General features: G+C 41.7%; 1 protein-coding gene across 1 annotated transcript in view; it reads left to right on the top strand.

The window, feature by feature from the left end:
* Positions 1 to 477: 477 nt before the first annotated feature.
* PRDX6 (peroxiredoxin 6) overlaps positions 478 to 12,984 on the top strand; it is a 105,096-nt gene continuing 92,589 nt past the window's right edge. Inside the window, exon 1 of the mRNA XM_085601636.1 lies at positions 478 to 699. Coding sequence (XP_085457762.1) covers positions 608 to 699 — 92 coding nt within the window. The 5' untranslated portion in view covers positions 478 to 607. The remainder of the gene's footprint in view (positions 700 to 12,984) is intronic.

The raw sequence follows: 12,984 nt of genomic DNA, 5'->3' as shown, positions 1-12,984 counted from the left end.
TTGACTTGAAATGGAAGAAATTTTAACTGGTCCTAGATGTATATGCATGCAAGTTTGTGTACGTAAAAATCAAAACAATGCCTACGGCATGCAGTAAAAATACAACGAACGGTTTAGCCATCAGTTAAAGATCTATTCGTATTATGTAATTTACATGCACTAAAGTGGAAGGGTAAGCCTAGCAGAAAACGTAACCTGCAATTTTCTTCTTTATAAAAAAAAACATACCTCGAATCTCCGTCAGAGCCCGAACGAACGCACGCACCTGAGAGCACAGGTTCGATACTTTTTTTACATTTCGACCGGCGCTTTTATATATTGCGCTTTGATGAGAAATATGCCATGTTTCTATTGTAAACAGGTATCTTGCTGCCTCTTCCTTTCCTCAGTGGCGTACAATATGTGTACATAAGTGAAACAAGTTAGCGCTCTAGCTATTTTCTCTTCGGTGACGTATGCGAATATCGTGTTCCTTCTACCGCCCTCATTTCCTCAATATAAGAGGAGCACGCCAAACTAGCGAACCTTCTATCATTCACTGCTGTAGGGCAACTAGGAGCCGAAAGTGCCATCTCACGGCGTGCCATCCCCAGCCTCTCCTGCCAAGATGCCTGGTATACTACTCGGCGAAGTGTTCCCCAACTTCGAGGCGGACACCACCATCGGCAAGATCAAGTTTCATACGTTTCTTGGAGAGTCGTAAGTAGGGAAACATTTGGGAACAACTAAATAGCAGGTGTGGGTGGAACTCGCGCAGCCTATAAGAAGGCTCAGTTTTGTTGAGAGATTTACTTCCGTGTCCTTCAGTTAAATTGGTTGCTTTGACCGTGACTGGACGTACTGTTGTGGCATACGTTTGACTCGCAACTGTGAGTATCATTTGTGCTAAGGTCAGCGTCATTAGGTCACTAGTGACGCGCAAGAAACTCCCGCATTTAGAGGCGAGTTTGAAACTCGTTCTTGGTGAATCGTAGTACAGCCATAACTCCACACAAGACTTTACTGTGACTTCTGGTGTGTGCAGGGCAGAGGTTTCTGCACACTTTTTTTTACTCTGAGCCCCCATACGCAAAATGTTTTGAGGTCGGGCCCCCCTTCAAACCTTTATGGCAAGGATTGGGGGAGTGGGAGGGACATGGCTTGAGATGATTTCAGGAATACTTTTTCTATAGCTTATGACCCGCACTAAATATGAGACTTATAAAACAGCAAATGCATCAAACCTAAACAGACATTATCCCAAACTGCTCCCAATAATTGGGGTGTTGTGAGCCCCTCACACTCTTTGACCCCAATGCAACTATACCTGCTTCACTAATAACTGCAGTCCTGAGTAGCAGGCTATCTCCTCTGCATCTTTTACCTCTTCCCCACCATGATGGATCATCACCCCGGTCCTAATGCTTGAAAGGAAAATAAGCTCATATGCCCCCGTTTTAAAGTTAGTCATAACTGTCATGCAGTGGCCCCCTCAAATACCTGGGCCCCAGTCCTTCTGCTTCCTTAATGATAACCAGCAGTGGTCACTTACACACTTGGCAGCAGTACCAGCTTCACTAATGAATGTCCCATTAATATAAACTTTATTGCGTGATTTAAAAGTAAACCATTGCAAATACAAACATTTAAAATTCAAGGTTAATTTAAGACGATAATTTCATAAAAAGTTGATATGTATGGATAATAAGGTAAAACTTCAGTTTAAAAAGTCATATTCAAAGGAGCCAGAAGCAGCAAGTGAAGATTTAGCAGCATTATTCCAATGGGGGATCGCAGACTCTGGACAGCTCAGTATGTTTTTTTGCAGCGCACTCCATAAATCTTACTAGGGCACAATTTAGTTTAGTGTTCCTAGGATCGAAACACGCCAAAACTGCTGCTCTACAGCTTCTAATCATGTTTCTATTCCAGTGATGCTTGAGTAAAGCCCGTCTCTCTGTCAATAGTAGAGGACACAGGCATATGATGTGTATAATGTCTTCTTTGGGAGACCCACAAAGTCGGCACTGTACTTTTCCATGTTCTCTTTTTCATTTTGGCCGATGTGTCAACAGATTGATGACTCCCAGTCTCAGTTTTAAAAAAACTTAGTTTCGTCCGAGCACTAAACAATGTGGTAAGGTACGGCTGTGGGATTAGTAAGGCATAGGATTGAAGGGTCATCCACCCATGACTTCTTTTTGCGAGGCTGGCTTTGTCTTCCACTCTTGACAATTGTTTAGTGCTGATTTTCGCTAGCCTTTTGAATTCCTTCTGACTGGCATGCAGGATCCAGAGGTCATTTAGGCACAGTTTTTAAGCCTTTTGACCAATATTCGTGTCCTGCTCGCCATAAGTTGTTATCAATGCAGGCCCACAAATGGTAACCTAAACTTCCCTCCTTTGATAACCTTAACTTGTGACAGCACACGAGGAAGGACATGGCTCTAGCCAGTCGTTGTTTGCAGATGCCAAATTCCAACCTGATTTGTGCAGGTGATGTGTGGTTTGGTAATTTAAACACGGACCTGTAGATATTAGTGATTATTTTATCCAGATGGTCACTGTCCAATCCTTTTAAAGCTTCACTGCCATAAGTTAGAGTGGGAATGATTTTTACCTGAGCCACCTGAAGTGTGGGTGCAAGAGTAGGGCCTTGAAGTTTCTTTTGAATTATACCGATTGCAAAGGCAAGTGCCGTGCCCTTCCTTTTTTGCTCTTCTAGTTGGGATTTGTATTTTCCGTTGTTGTTAAAAATGACACCAAGGTACCTTTGGCAGTTAGATTCGACAATGCGTTCGTTATTCAGAGCCCAAGACAGCTTCTTTGCTTTCCTTGAATGCACCGCTAGAATTTTCGTCTTCCTGTTGTTAATGCGAAGCTCATTATTGTTGGAGTAGTCGGAAATAGCATCCAGAAGTCTTTGCATTCCGATCTTTGTTTTACTTAACAGTACCACGTCATCAGCATATAATAGGTTTGTCAGCGGCAAACCGGATAATTTAGGAGCGTGGGAATTGACCTTATTGAGAACTTCGGGAAGGTCGGCTAGGAATAGATTGAAAAGTATTGGGGCCAAGACACATCCCTGTTTGAGGCCTTTTTCTGTCGAAATCTGGCGAGACAGTCTTGAGCCGTCCCCGATCTTAATTCTAACCCATGTATCCTGGTGCAGGAGTTGTATGGCTCTTAGAAGGGCCTCTGGAATGTTGAAACTGGACAGCTTCTGCCATAATTTGCTTCTGTTGACATTGTCAAAGGCCGCTTGATAGTCGATAAACCCCATATAAAGTGAACAAGAGCAGAATTTAGCTTGGTCAATTAGGCATGAGAGGGACATGAGATTGACTGAAGTTCCAGTGTTTATAGTAAAGCCTGTTTGATTCGGGGGAATTATGGAGTTTTCCACAGCCCATGACCTAAGTGAGTTTAGCAGCACTCCCGCAAAATACTTTGCTTCGTTGTCAATGAGTGCGATGAGGCGGTAATTCCCAGGAGATTTTTTGTCCCCGCCTTTAAAGATTGGTGCAAGGATAGATCCACGCCAGGAGGGCGGTATGATGTTGTTTTGGAGACATGTGTTGAAAAGGGGGCTTAGTTTCGCAGCCCAAAAAGTTGGATCTTCCTTGAACAAAGCTTGAGGAATTCCCCCCAGGGCCAGGCGCGACATCCTGACGTCCTTTTTTTTATTATTTTTTCAATTTCGCCCTTCTGGACTGGCACTAAGTTAGCGCAGCTCTGGATCGAATGAATTACTTTTATTGGTGCCATTTTGTGGCCGAGCTTTTTTGAAGAGTTTGAAGAGTTCTGATGAGATTCTGAGGCAGTCTCTGATTGTAGTAGTGTGTCCCTGAAAGGGGGATATTGATCATTAATGCGCAATTCCTGGTCATTGAAGTGGGAAGAAAGATATTCAACCCACTCTATTTCGAGAATGCTCGAGGACGCGACTTTGGAAGAGCGTCCAGATGTACTATTGATTGTGCGCCAAAACCTGGCAGAGTTGTTTGATTTAATATCATACTGTAATTTGACCCAAAACAGGTTCCATTGGTTTTTGCGTAGTTCACGTTTAGCTTTCTTAAGATGATTACGTGCCTCTCTCAGTTTTTTTATTTTGCTGGGATCCGATGGGTCAGTTTTTAAAGCCCGCCATGAGCGATTCATTGCTCTTTTTGCAGATAGTATCTCACCGTTTGAGCGCGGCATGTTCTTTTGATCAATTTGGCTTGCATGTTTTGTTGGTTTCGCAAATCTATCCATAAGTTCGGTAGCAAATATTGACCAGTTGGCACATATATTGCCCGAGCACGTTTGGCGCTCAATTATTTGTTTGGCCTCGGCTGATATGGATTGAAGATTCTTAAGGGAACATTTGATGCGTTTGAGGTTGATTGTGAGGCTCTCAGATGGCAAGTCCCTTACCTTTTTATGTTGTGTGAGGCCAGTCCTCAAAGTAATTTCTTGCGGGCAATGATCACTTTCTATTCTGTTTCCAAGACAGTATCCAGCTACTTGATGGAGCAAAGAGATGCTGACAAAGGTATAGTCGATTAATGAAGTGCCTTTTTTCGATAGGTAGGAGAATCGAGGTGGCTTGTCAGCAGGATAACGTCCGTTTAAAGCTCTTAGACTCAGATTTTCGAGGTTACCTTGTAGAGAACTTCCGTTAGAATCCTCCTTATGCCAACCCGGCTTGGCTTGCGGTGGGATCACCCAGATGCTATCGTGTGATTTGGTGACCTCATTTTTATGAAGAACTGACATTAACCACATGTTAAAGTCACCAGTGAGTAAAATTTCTGAATTTGGAAAACCTGTTTGCGCTCTTACTACTGATGCCGATACTTCATCTGCAAAGGATTTCCTGGATGCTGTATTTGGGCGAACATAGACGTTCATGAGTGTTAACCTCCATTTTTGGCCATTGTTCACGATAAGAGAGATTCCCACACATTGGAGGCGATTTGATGAGGCCGGCAAGTCCCAGGAAGTGACTGCGTTTTTTGTTGATATATAAACTGCTAGACCGCCACTCCCCCTTCCCGGACGATTCAGTTTGTGCGCTGGAATGTGGTGGATTTTGAAGCCTTCTAGATGATGCGGTGCCATGAGCCATGTCTCTTGTAATAAGAGTATGTCAAAACCCCGAAGGTAGGGAATGGTAGTGTTGTCCTCGAGTTTGTTCGTGAGGCCATTTATGTTCCATGAACAGATTTTTAAAGGAATCTTATCGTAGCAGTCCACCCTGCTAGGATGTCAGCGTAAAAGACGGGTTGTATTCAGGGCGCCGGCCAGCCATGACCAAGAACCCACCTCGTCCAGATTCCTATTTGTTGTGCACCCATCTTCTTTTGCTTTCCTCATTGGGTGGGCAGAAGTGGGAGTTTTATTACATGCTCCCCTAAGGACGGAATAAACTGTACCCCTCCCTACGCTTCTATTTACAACACCGCAGCTTCCCTGTAAAACGTGTGGGTAACCCTCTTCCCTTCCCGGTTGTATCAGTATTCCCCATTGTTTGAAGGTGTCGATTGACCCTAAAATTTTGTTCATTGCTTCAGCAGTTTTCCAGGTGATTTTTGTAGAATCATTTGATTGGCCTTGACATGGTGCGATGAACTCTACCGAGATTATGTCTTGAGAGGTAATTTCATCAGACAGACCTAACGCTTGTATCAGCTTTAAAATGTTACCCCGATTTAGGATATCGTGGCTGCCTTTAGACTTGTATTCTGGATAGAAGAGGGTAGAGTAGTTGTCCCCACTCCGAACTGTGCTATTTGGCCTGGGCATTGCCTCTGTTTTATCCATGAATGGTAATTGCGCTATTTTTATCAAAGGACCCTTGAAGGGGATCTCATTGCGCGTAGTGTCAGGCTTTTCATTATTTACATGACCAAAGTTCCAGTTTTTATTTACTGGGAGTGGGCCCTGTTGATTGGCACAGGTTGCTGCATCTTCCAGCTTTAAGATGGGGGCCTCCAAGCGGCCTTGTCGCAAGACTCGGAGCCTGATTCACGTCTATTTCGTTCTGCTTGATGTGTATGTTAGGGGGAGCCAAGTTGGTGGTGGTTTTTTGTTCTTTTGCATCAATGGGCAAGTATTTTCCCGAAGGGACCGTTGGTGGTTCCTTTACTATTGGCGGGCTGGAAGTGAGACTCTTCCTTTTGTCACAAACTTGATTGATTGGTTGTGCTTCCGTTGTTGTTCCTGGGACAGAGGGAGTTACTTGCTCGACATCTCCGGAAACACCAGGTGGTCCAAGGCTGTTAAACATCGGGTAGAGGTTTAGGACTTGTTTGCCCCTTTTCATTTTATTGCGTCCTTTCCGCTTTCTGTCTCTTAACTTTCCCCGCAGGGTTTTCCTCTTCTTGTTCAATTGAAGAGGGGTGGAACTGGCTCTACTAGTAACTGCTTCCCTCTCGTGCCACCACTTTGCGCCGTGTTCTCTTCGGGTCGTAGGGAGTTGTCAATTTCTTCCACACTTGGTCTTAAATTAAAGACTGTTTTAGATTGACGAGCTTTGCTTGGATTTCCTGGGTCTGTATCGCTACCGTTCCCAGAGGTAGGTGTAGCTTTTGCTATTTCTTTTAAGTCCGCTACCAGCTTTTCCATTATGCCCGGAAGCGAACTGAGTTTCTCCACAATAGGTAAACAGTCGCATCCTTGCTGCGGGCGATCTACAGTTTCCTGGGCCCGTCTGATCAGACTGTTTAGATTTGAGATCCTTTCGTCGATTTTGGCAACGTATACGGCAAGTGTGTTTAAGAGGCTGATTTGTATATCCATTTTGTCAGCCTGATAGAGCATAGCGTCTGCTGACTTTTGAAGGATATCAAGGGCGGTGGCCCATGCATTTTCTTGCGAGGGTACCTCACCTTTGTCCTGCCTTGAATTTGCTGGTGGCTTGGGAGAGCCAGGATTTGAATTCCCATATGAGTTCAACATTTTTGCCCATTCCGTTGATTCGAGATAGGAAAGCTCCTTTATGACACCCTCAGCGTCTTCTGTGTTCGTTACAGTTTCATTATGCACATTAAAAAAAAAAAAAAGTATATTGTCCCCTTCTGTGCAGTATCTCTCTGAAGAAGCCATCTCTGGCCATTTGTAAACACAATAATCAATCTGCGTACAGTGCTACCTGTTCTGGTCCTTCTCTTTGACAATAACTCGGAGTCTTGGGCCATATTATCAAGGAATGGCGATAACCTTATCGCCGCTTTAGCGGCAGTTTCCTGCCGCTAGAGTGGCGATAATGGGCTTGATAATATGCCCTTGTGAATTCTCATAGAAGCCCAGGTTCACACCAGAACCTGGGCTTCTATGGGAATTCACAAGGGCATATTATCAAGCCCATTATCGCTGCTTTAGCGGCAGTTTCCTGCCGCTAAAGCGGTGATAATGTTATCTCCGTTCCTTGATACTATGGCCCCTTGTTCTTTCCTCTGTTTCCTACACCACTTATGTTAGGCCCCTAGGCACCAAGAGGATTAGGGCTCTGGATCTGAATGTAACCCTGCTGGCCTTATACCTGCCAGCCCATTGACTCTCCTTTCACACAAACTGCCCCTGAATGGATAATACTGACTTTGAGGTGCCCTTGCCTGAAATTGAAGGGTGTGGTGGTAGTGCAGAAAGATAAAAAAAGAAACCAGCCTTCTTACCAGCAATTTATTGAGTCACTTAAAGCGAAGGCCACTGGAAATAAGAGTTTCTGCAGCAGCAGCGTTTTCCTCATAATTTTCAGTTTACTGCATTTTTTTTGTGTATGTATATGTGTATATATATATATATATATATATATATATATATAATATAATTTTTTTTTTTTTTAGGGTTTTATATAGTGCGAACTAGACCTGAGAAATCTGGTATCAGTGTGCCCTACATGAGCACCAGTTTAGTTACAGAAGGACCCCCCCCCCCCCCCCTCTCTTTGTTTGTGTTTTTTTTTTTTTGGGGCACGGGAAGATTAAGTGATTTGCCCAGAATCACAGGATGTTGAACATTGTTGCCAAGACTCGAACCCGGTTCCCCAGGTGGGAGGTAGTCTGCTCTAGCCGTAAGGCTACATCATTCTCATAATCTGCAGGCTTCAAAAACTTGATTCTAGCTCAAACTGAACAAAAGTTAATTAAAGCACGACAAAGTATTACGGAGCAGTTGCAGACCCTTTGCAAGGATTTAATGGTAATCTTGTAGTTGCTTACTGCTGTATTTGGGTGTTAATCTGGTACTAATGAGTTGAAATAGTTCACTTGACAGCGTTTACCTTGAGTTAAAATGACAAAATAATGAAGTAATACTAACCACAAAATGTGGCACATTGTGCCCATAATTCACCCTTTTTTGCTGCATAATTTAGTCAAACCTGTCGCATAATGTTGTCTTCTGCTGAATAAGTCGCCTTTGCTTGCTGCAGAATTTAGTCAACCATGCTGCATAATTTGGCCTTCTCCTGGCACATAATTCCAATGGCCCTGTTTATAGTACTAGGAGGTCCCAGCCTGTGGCAGAAAGCACTGAATATGTAATTCATTATTTTAAAACAGTATTTACATACTCTAAGCTAGCATCTGCAAATTGATGTAGTGATTGAGATAAAACAAGTTCTTACAAAATATTCTTTTTAGTATACAAGTAATCAAACTGTATATAATGTAGAATTATGTCTCCACTATTCCAGATCTCAGCTGATAATACCCTTACATTACATCTAAAAAAACATAATAGATCTTTGCCACCATGAAGCTTTATGCAGAGGCACTGGAATTATATTGCATAATGATGCATATTTTGCGATCGCATTACTGCATTATTGTGCTATTTTTACACTTGTTAACACTGCCCTGACCTTTATTGCCCCCTCCCAAGTACCACATTAACACCCACATGTAGCAATAAGCAACAGAAAGGTGACCAGTCAACCTTTAGAAAGGGCCTTCCACAGTGAGGTAACATGTGTTGCTGCATTTTGTAACTTTAGAACAGTTTGAGCTAGAAACAAAGTTGTTTTTTTTTTTTTTTTTTAAATCTGCAAATTATGCAGCAGATGGATTATGTGGCTAATGTGGGAAATCCTTAACTATGCGCTGTGAGTGCAGGGTGAGTGTGAAAGTGAATGGTGAGAATGAGGAGTGAGTTGTCTGAATGCAGGGTGCATTACCAGACTCTTGAGGTAAATCAGTATGTTATTGACGGGGCGTAGGGTTTCAGATACAAGTTAAACTATTGCCATTATGGCATTAATCTGGGATTGAGGGTGAAGAAAATAATGTGCTGATCCTGTAACAAACTACCAGTTTTATGATTAGGATTGCCAGCTCATTATTTTGATGTCACAGACGGTACACAGTCACCTAATTTTCAGCACTTATCTGTGCGTACTTCGAACAGCAAATATAAATAGAAAGCACTTTTAATTGTGTTCTAGTGTGGCATAAATGATTCATGACTGATAATTGAAGGGAACAGACAGAAAAGTCACATAAATGAATCCATACTTTATTTATAACCATATTTGGTGTCAAGACCAGGTCTTTGCAGGCTCTTTAAACATACATGGCTGGCATTTTTTCTGTTGGCAACCCTACTTTATATTCCTTTTCATGAAATGCATTTTCACACTATAGCAGTTAATGTAAAATACAAATGTAAGGAATAGGCAGAGTGGGGGGCCCACGGGGTACTGGAAACAATCAAAAAAACTAAGCTTCAATAACCAGTTTACAAAGTTATGCAAATGGTCTTTAAAGACCTGTGAAACTCTGGGTTGCTGGAGATAAGACTCCATTCACGTCAAATCAGCTTTTTTCGGTGCATAAATATACAACCATAAAAGCATTCCAATCAAAAAAGGAATTTGACATTCCTACTAACCATTAAAAATTTTACAGGATCTGTAAATATTTTACTTTCAAACAGTCCATATGTAATTGATGATACAAAAACAATTAATCATTACCTCTTTAAAAAAATAACAGTCCAATTAAAAACATTTTTAAATCCATACTTGTTAAAAACATTTCAAGGTGCATCTTCATATAGTGCTTTAGGTTATTATGTATCATAAAGGTACATAAAGTGCAAGGTGTTGATGTATATCAGGGTAAGAGGTAAATATCACATCTAGGTTCAATCATTGGATTTTTCGTATGTTAGAGCCTCTAAATGTGAGTAATCCTTTCTTCTGATTGCCATTTGTATAAAAATTATCACAGCATTCACAATTGTATCATTATCCAGACTTCATATAAGGTTAAAACAGGTTTATAATAAAAAAGCTTATTAGCTAAAGAGTGGTTTTAATACGAGTTTCCGGATGTCCCTATTAAAAACTACAAAAAAGTATAAAATGCAACGTGGACTGGAGGGGATTTGTCGTCACACAGACAATTTGGGAGGTTATGGCCCCACTTTTCCATTCTAGGGAAGGCTATTGTATTGTGCTGAACCTGAGCCTGTTGGGTAACATCGGAGTGTTTCTTACCATGATAAGATATGTTTGAGTGCCCATCGATAAAGGGTGCTTAGAGTAAGTAATATCACTTTGTTTTGAACTAACTTCAACCTCTCTTGCATATTCCCTAGCGATGGTATACCTTTTCTTCAGGTCGCTTTTACTATGGTCTTGGATAAACGAAGGGCCCTTTCGATCGGGGTCTACCTTGCAACATTTTAAAAGGGTGTGAATATGCTCTAACCAGGGAATTTTTCTGGTTGAGGGCCAAGCAAACCATGACAAAGTCCTTAGGGTACTTGGTCTTGTCTTTCGCCCAGATCCCGTGCCAAAAAGGTGAGTCCTGCTGTACTTACTAGATTCCATATATACGGTACAGACTGCTCTTTATGTACTATATAATTGGCTGTGGAACTTGGGACTGCCAACACTCTTTTTTTTTTTTTTTTTTTTTTTGTTTTTTTTTTTTTAAAGAAACTTGTTTTCTTGAGTTTGTAAGGAGGAAGTGTTGGCCCTCCCCCATATGTCTGCCCCATAGCACACCTGTGACACTTACTCCTATACCGGGCCACAATTTCTCGTATAGGTTTATTTCCTAGTTTTGCGGAGAATCTGAAGATACACTCCGTTCTTAAAATTGTTAGATTGTATGATTCTATGTATGCTCCAGGTACAGCTCCTATTAAAGTAATCCCAGATATGAAAAAGTTGACTATTAATTACAGCCCCTCCCACATGATGTCTATTCTTCAGTCTGTTACTCCTGCATGTCATGATAAAGGTTTTATTAAGATTCAACTAAGGTCTTTTTCGGTCATGTACTGTGTACATTTTTCTGTTAGACATTGCAGACCATTTGCTGTCCTTGAGAACAGGACAGCGTCTCCATATAGTACTGGGGTGGGACTTGCCCCTACTTTTGGGGCGTCTACAGTTAAGTTTTGTAAAAAGGATCGACTTTATTAATATAAGGAAAATAAAAAGGGTGCTAACACACATCCTTTTTGGATTCCATGCGTTACCCTGAAGTCAGGGGTACCTTCACCCTTTGTATCAAAACTTACTTTAGAGGTTAAAAAGGTGTAAATCTGGGATAAATGTCAGTTGGAGCACCTAGCGCTTTCAATGTTTGTCATAATTTTGCATGGTTAACTAGGTCGAAAGCGCTAGTTAGATCGACAAAGCAAAGGTGTAAAACTCCTTCCTTGGCTAGGGTATATTTCTCCCATCAGTAGCTCCAAATGTGCGCATTGTTCCATGCACTGCCCAGCCGAGCCCCCAACAGCACTCGCTGAGCTCCGGCCCCATGTTAATTTAGAAAGCCTGGAAATTCAGCAAATATCTCCGCACTTCCTGGCCAAATTCATTAATCTGTATTTGCAGAGGCCTTTGTGCCCCCCGGGGGCGCACCCTACTGTTTGAAGACCTCTGTGCTAGGGTAAGAATCTGCTGTAAGTCCCACGGTTTCCCCTGTAAAAGAGGGACAGTTCAGAACAAGACAACCAGTGTCTCTCCTTTTGATAATAATGCGTTCTTGATTTCATTCAAACACCTAGATGTAGGCATTCTGGGATATTTCTTATATATTTTTTTTAATTATTTGTGAGACTTTGGTATTTTAATAAGCTTGCCCTTATTCTGTCAGATTTCGGTCGTGTATGTTCCTCTGTGATCCATGTCAAATGTTGTGATGCCACTTAATGTGATGTTAACGTTATGCAAGCTCATCACACTTCTAAGTCTTGAAAGCTGAAAGCTGTGATTATTTACAGAAAACATTACTATTATGTGTGATTACTAACCATAACTTAAAGAAATATACGTGTGTAACTGTATCGTAATTAAATCATTGAAGTTTCTTGCTGGCCAGCACTAATTAGTCTAAAAGTGAATGTATATTGTGAAACATAAAAAAACCTGGTCATAAATCGGAGGTGCCATTCAGACCATGTTATGTGTGAGATTGATACTGAAATTTCCAAGACTTGATGGTGCAACCAGTTTGCTGTTGAGAACAAATGAGGAAGGGGTGGGGGGGGGTTGGTAATTTACTTTTAATCGCTCTAAGACTGTGAATGACCATATAATTTATTCAAACAGTTCTGTGTTGACTGTAGCCCCGTCATAGTTTGCTGCTATTATCAAATAGATCAAGTCCTTGTAAGTAGAAATAATATAGATCAGTTCAATTGTGCACTCTACAACCAACATTTTAGTAGGCAATTAAACTGATGTTACAATTGCCAACTCTGCCTTACACTCACTTTGAATGGTCTCCACCATAGGTGCTTGCAGACTTTTTCCTAGGAGCCAAAAAGTGTGGTATGACCAAGGGTTGAACTGATGCCAGCCGGGTGAGGGGTGGTGGTTTGGGAAAAGACAGGTGGAGTAAGTGTAGAGAAAGTAAAGCATTTACATGGTGGTCACCGTGAGTCCTGAAGTTATTTTGAGGGTTTATTTCATACTGCCCTCTAAATTAAGCCCCTAGTGTCTAAAGCGTCATAGATTTGACAATACTGTTGGGCTGCATGTGACCCGCTATC

Source organism: Triturus cristatus, chromosome 4_2, assembly GCF_964204655.1.
Source record: "Triturus cristatus chromosome 4_2, aTriCri1.1, whole genome shotgun sequence".
Lineage (NCBI taxonomy): Eukaryota > Metazoa > Chordata > Amphibia > Caudata > Salamandridae > Triturus > Triturus cristatus.
Note: the sequence above shows the minus strand (reverse complement) of the source record. Positions and strands in the feature narration are given on the sequence as shown.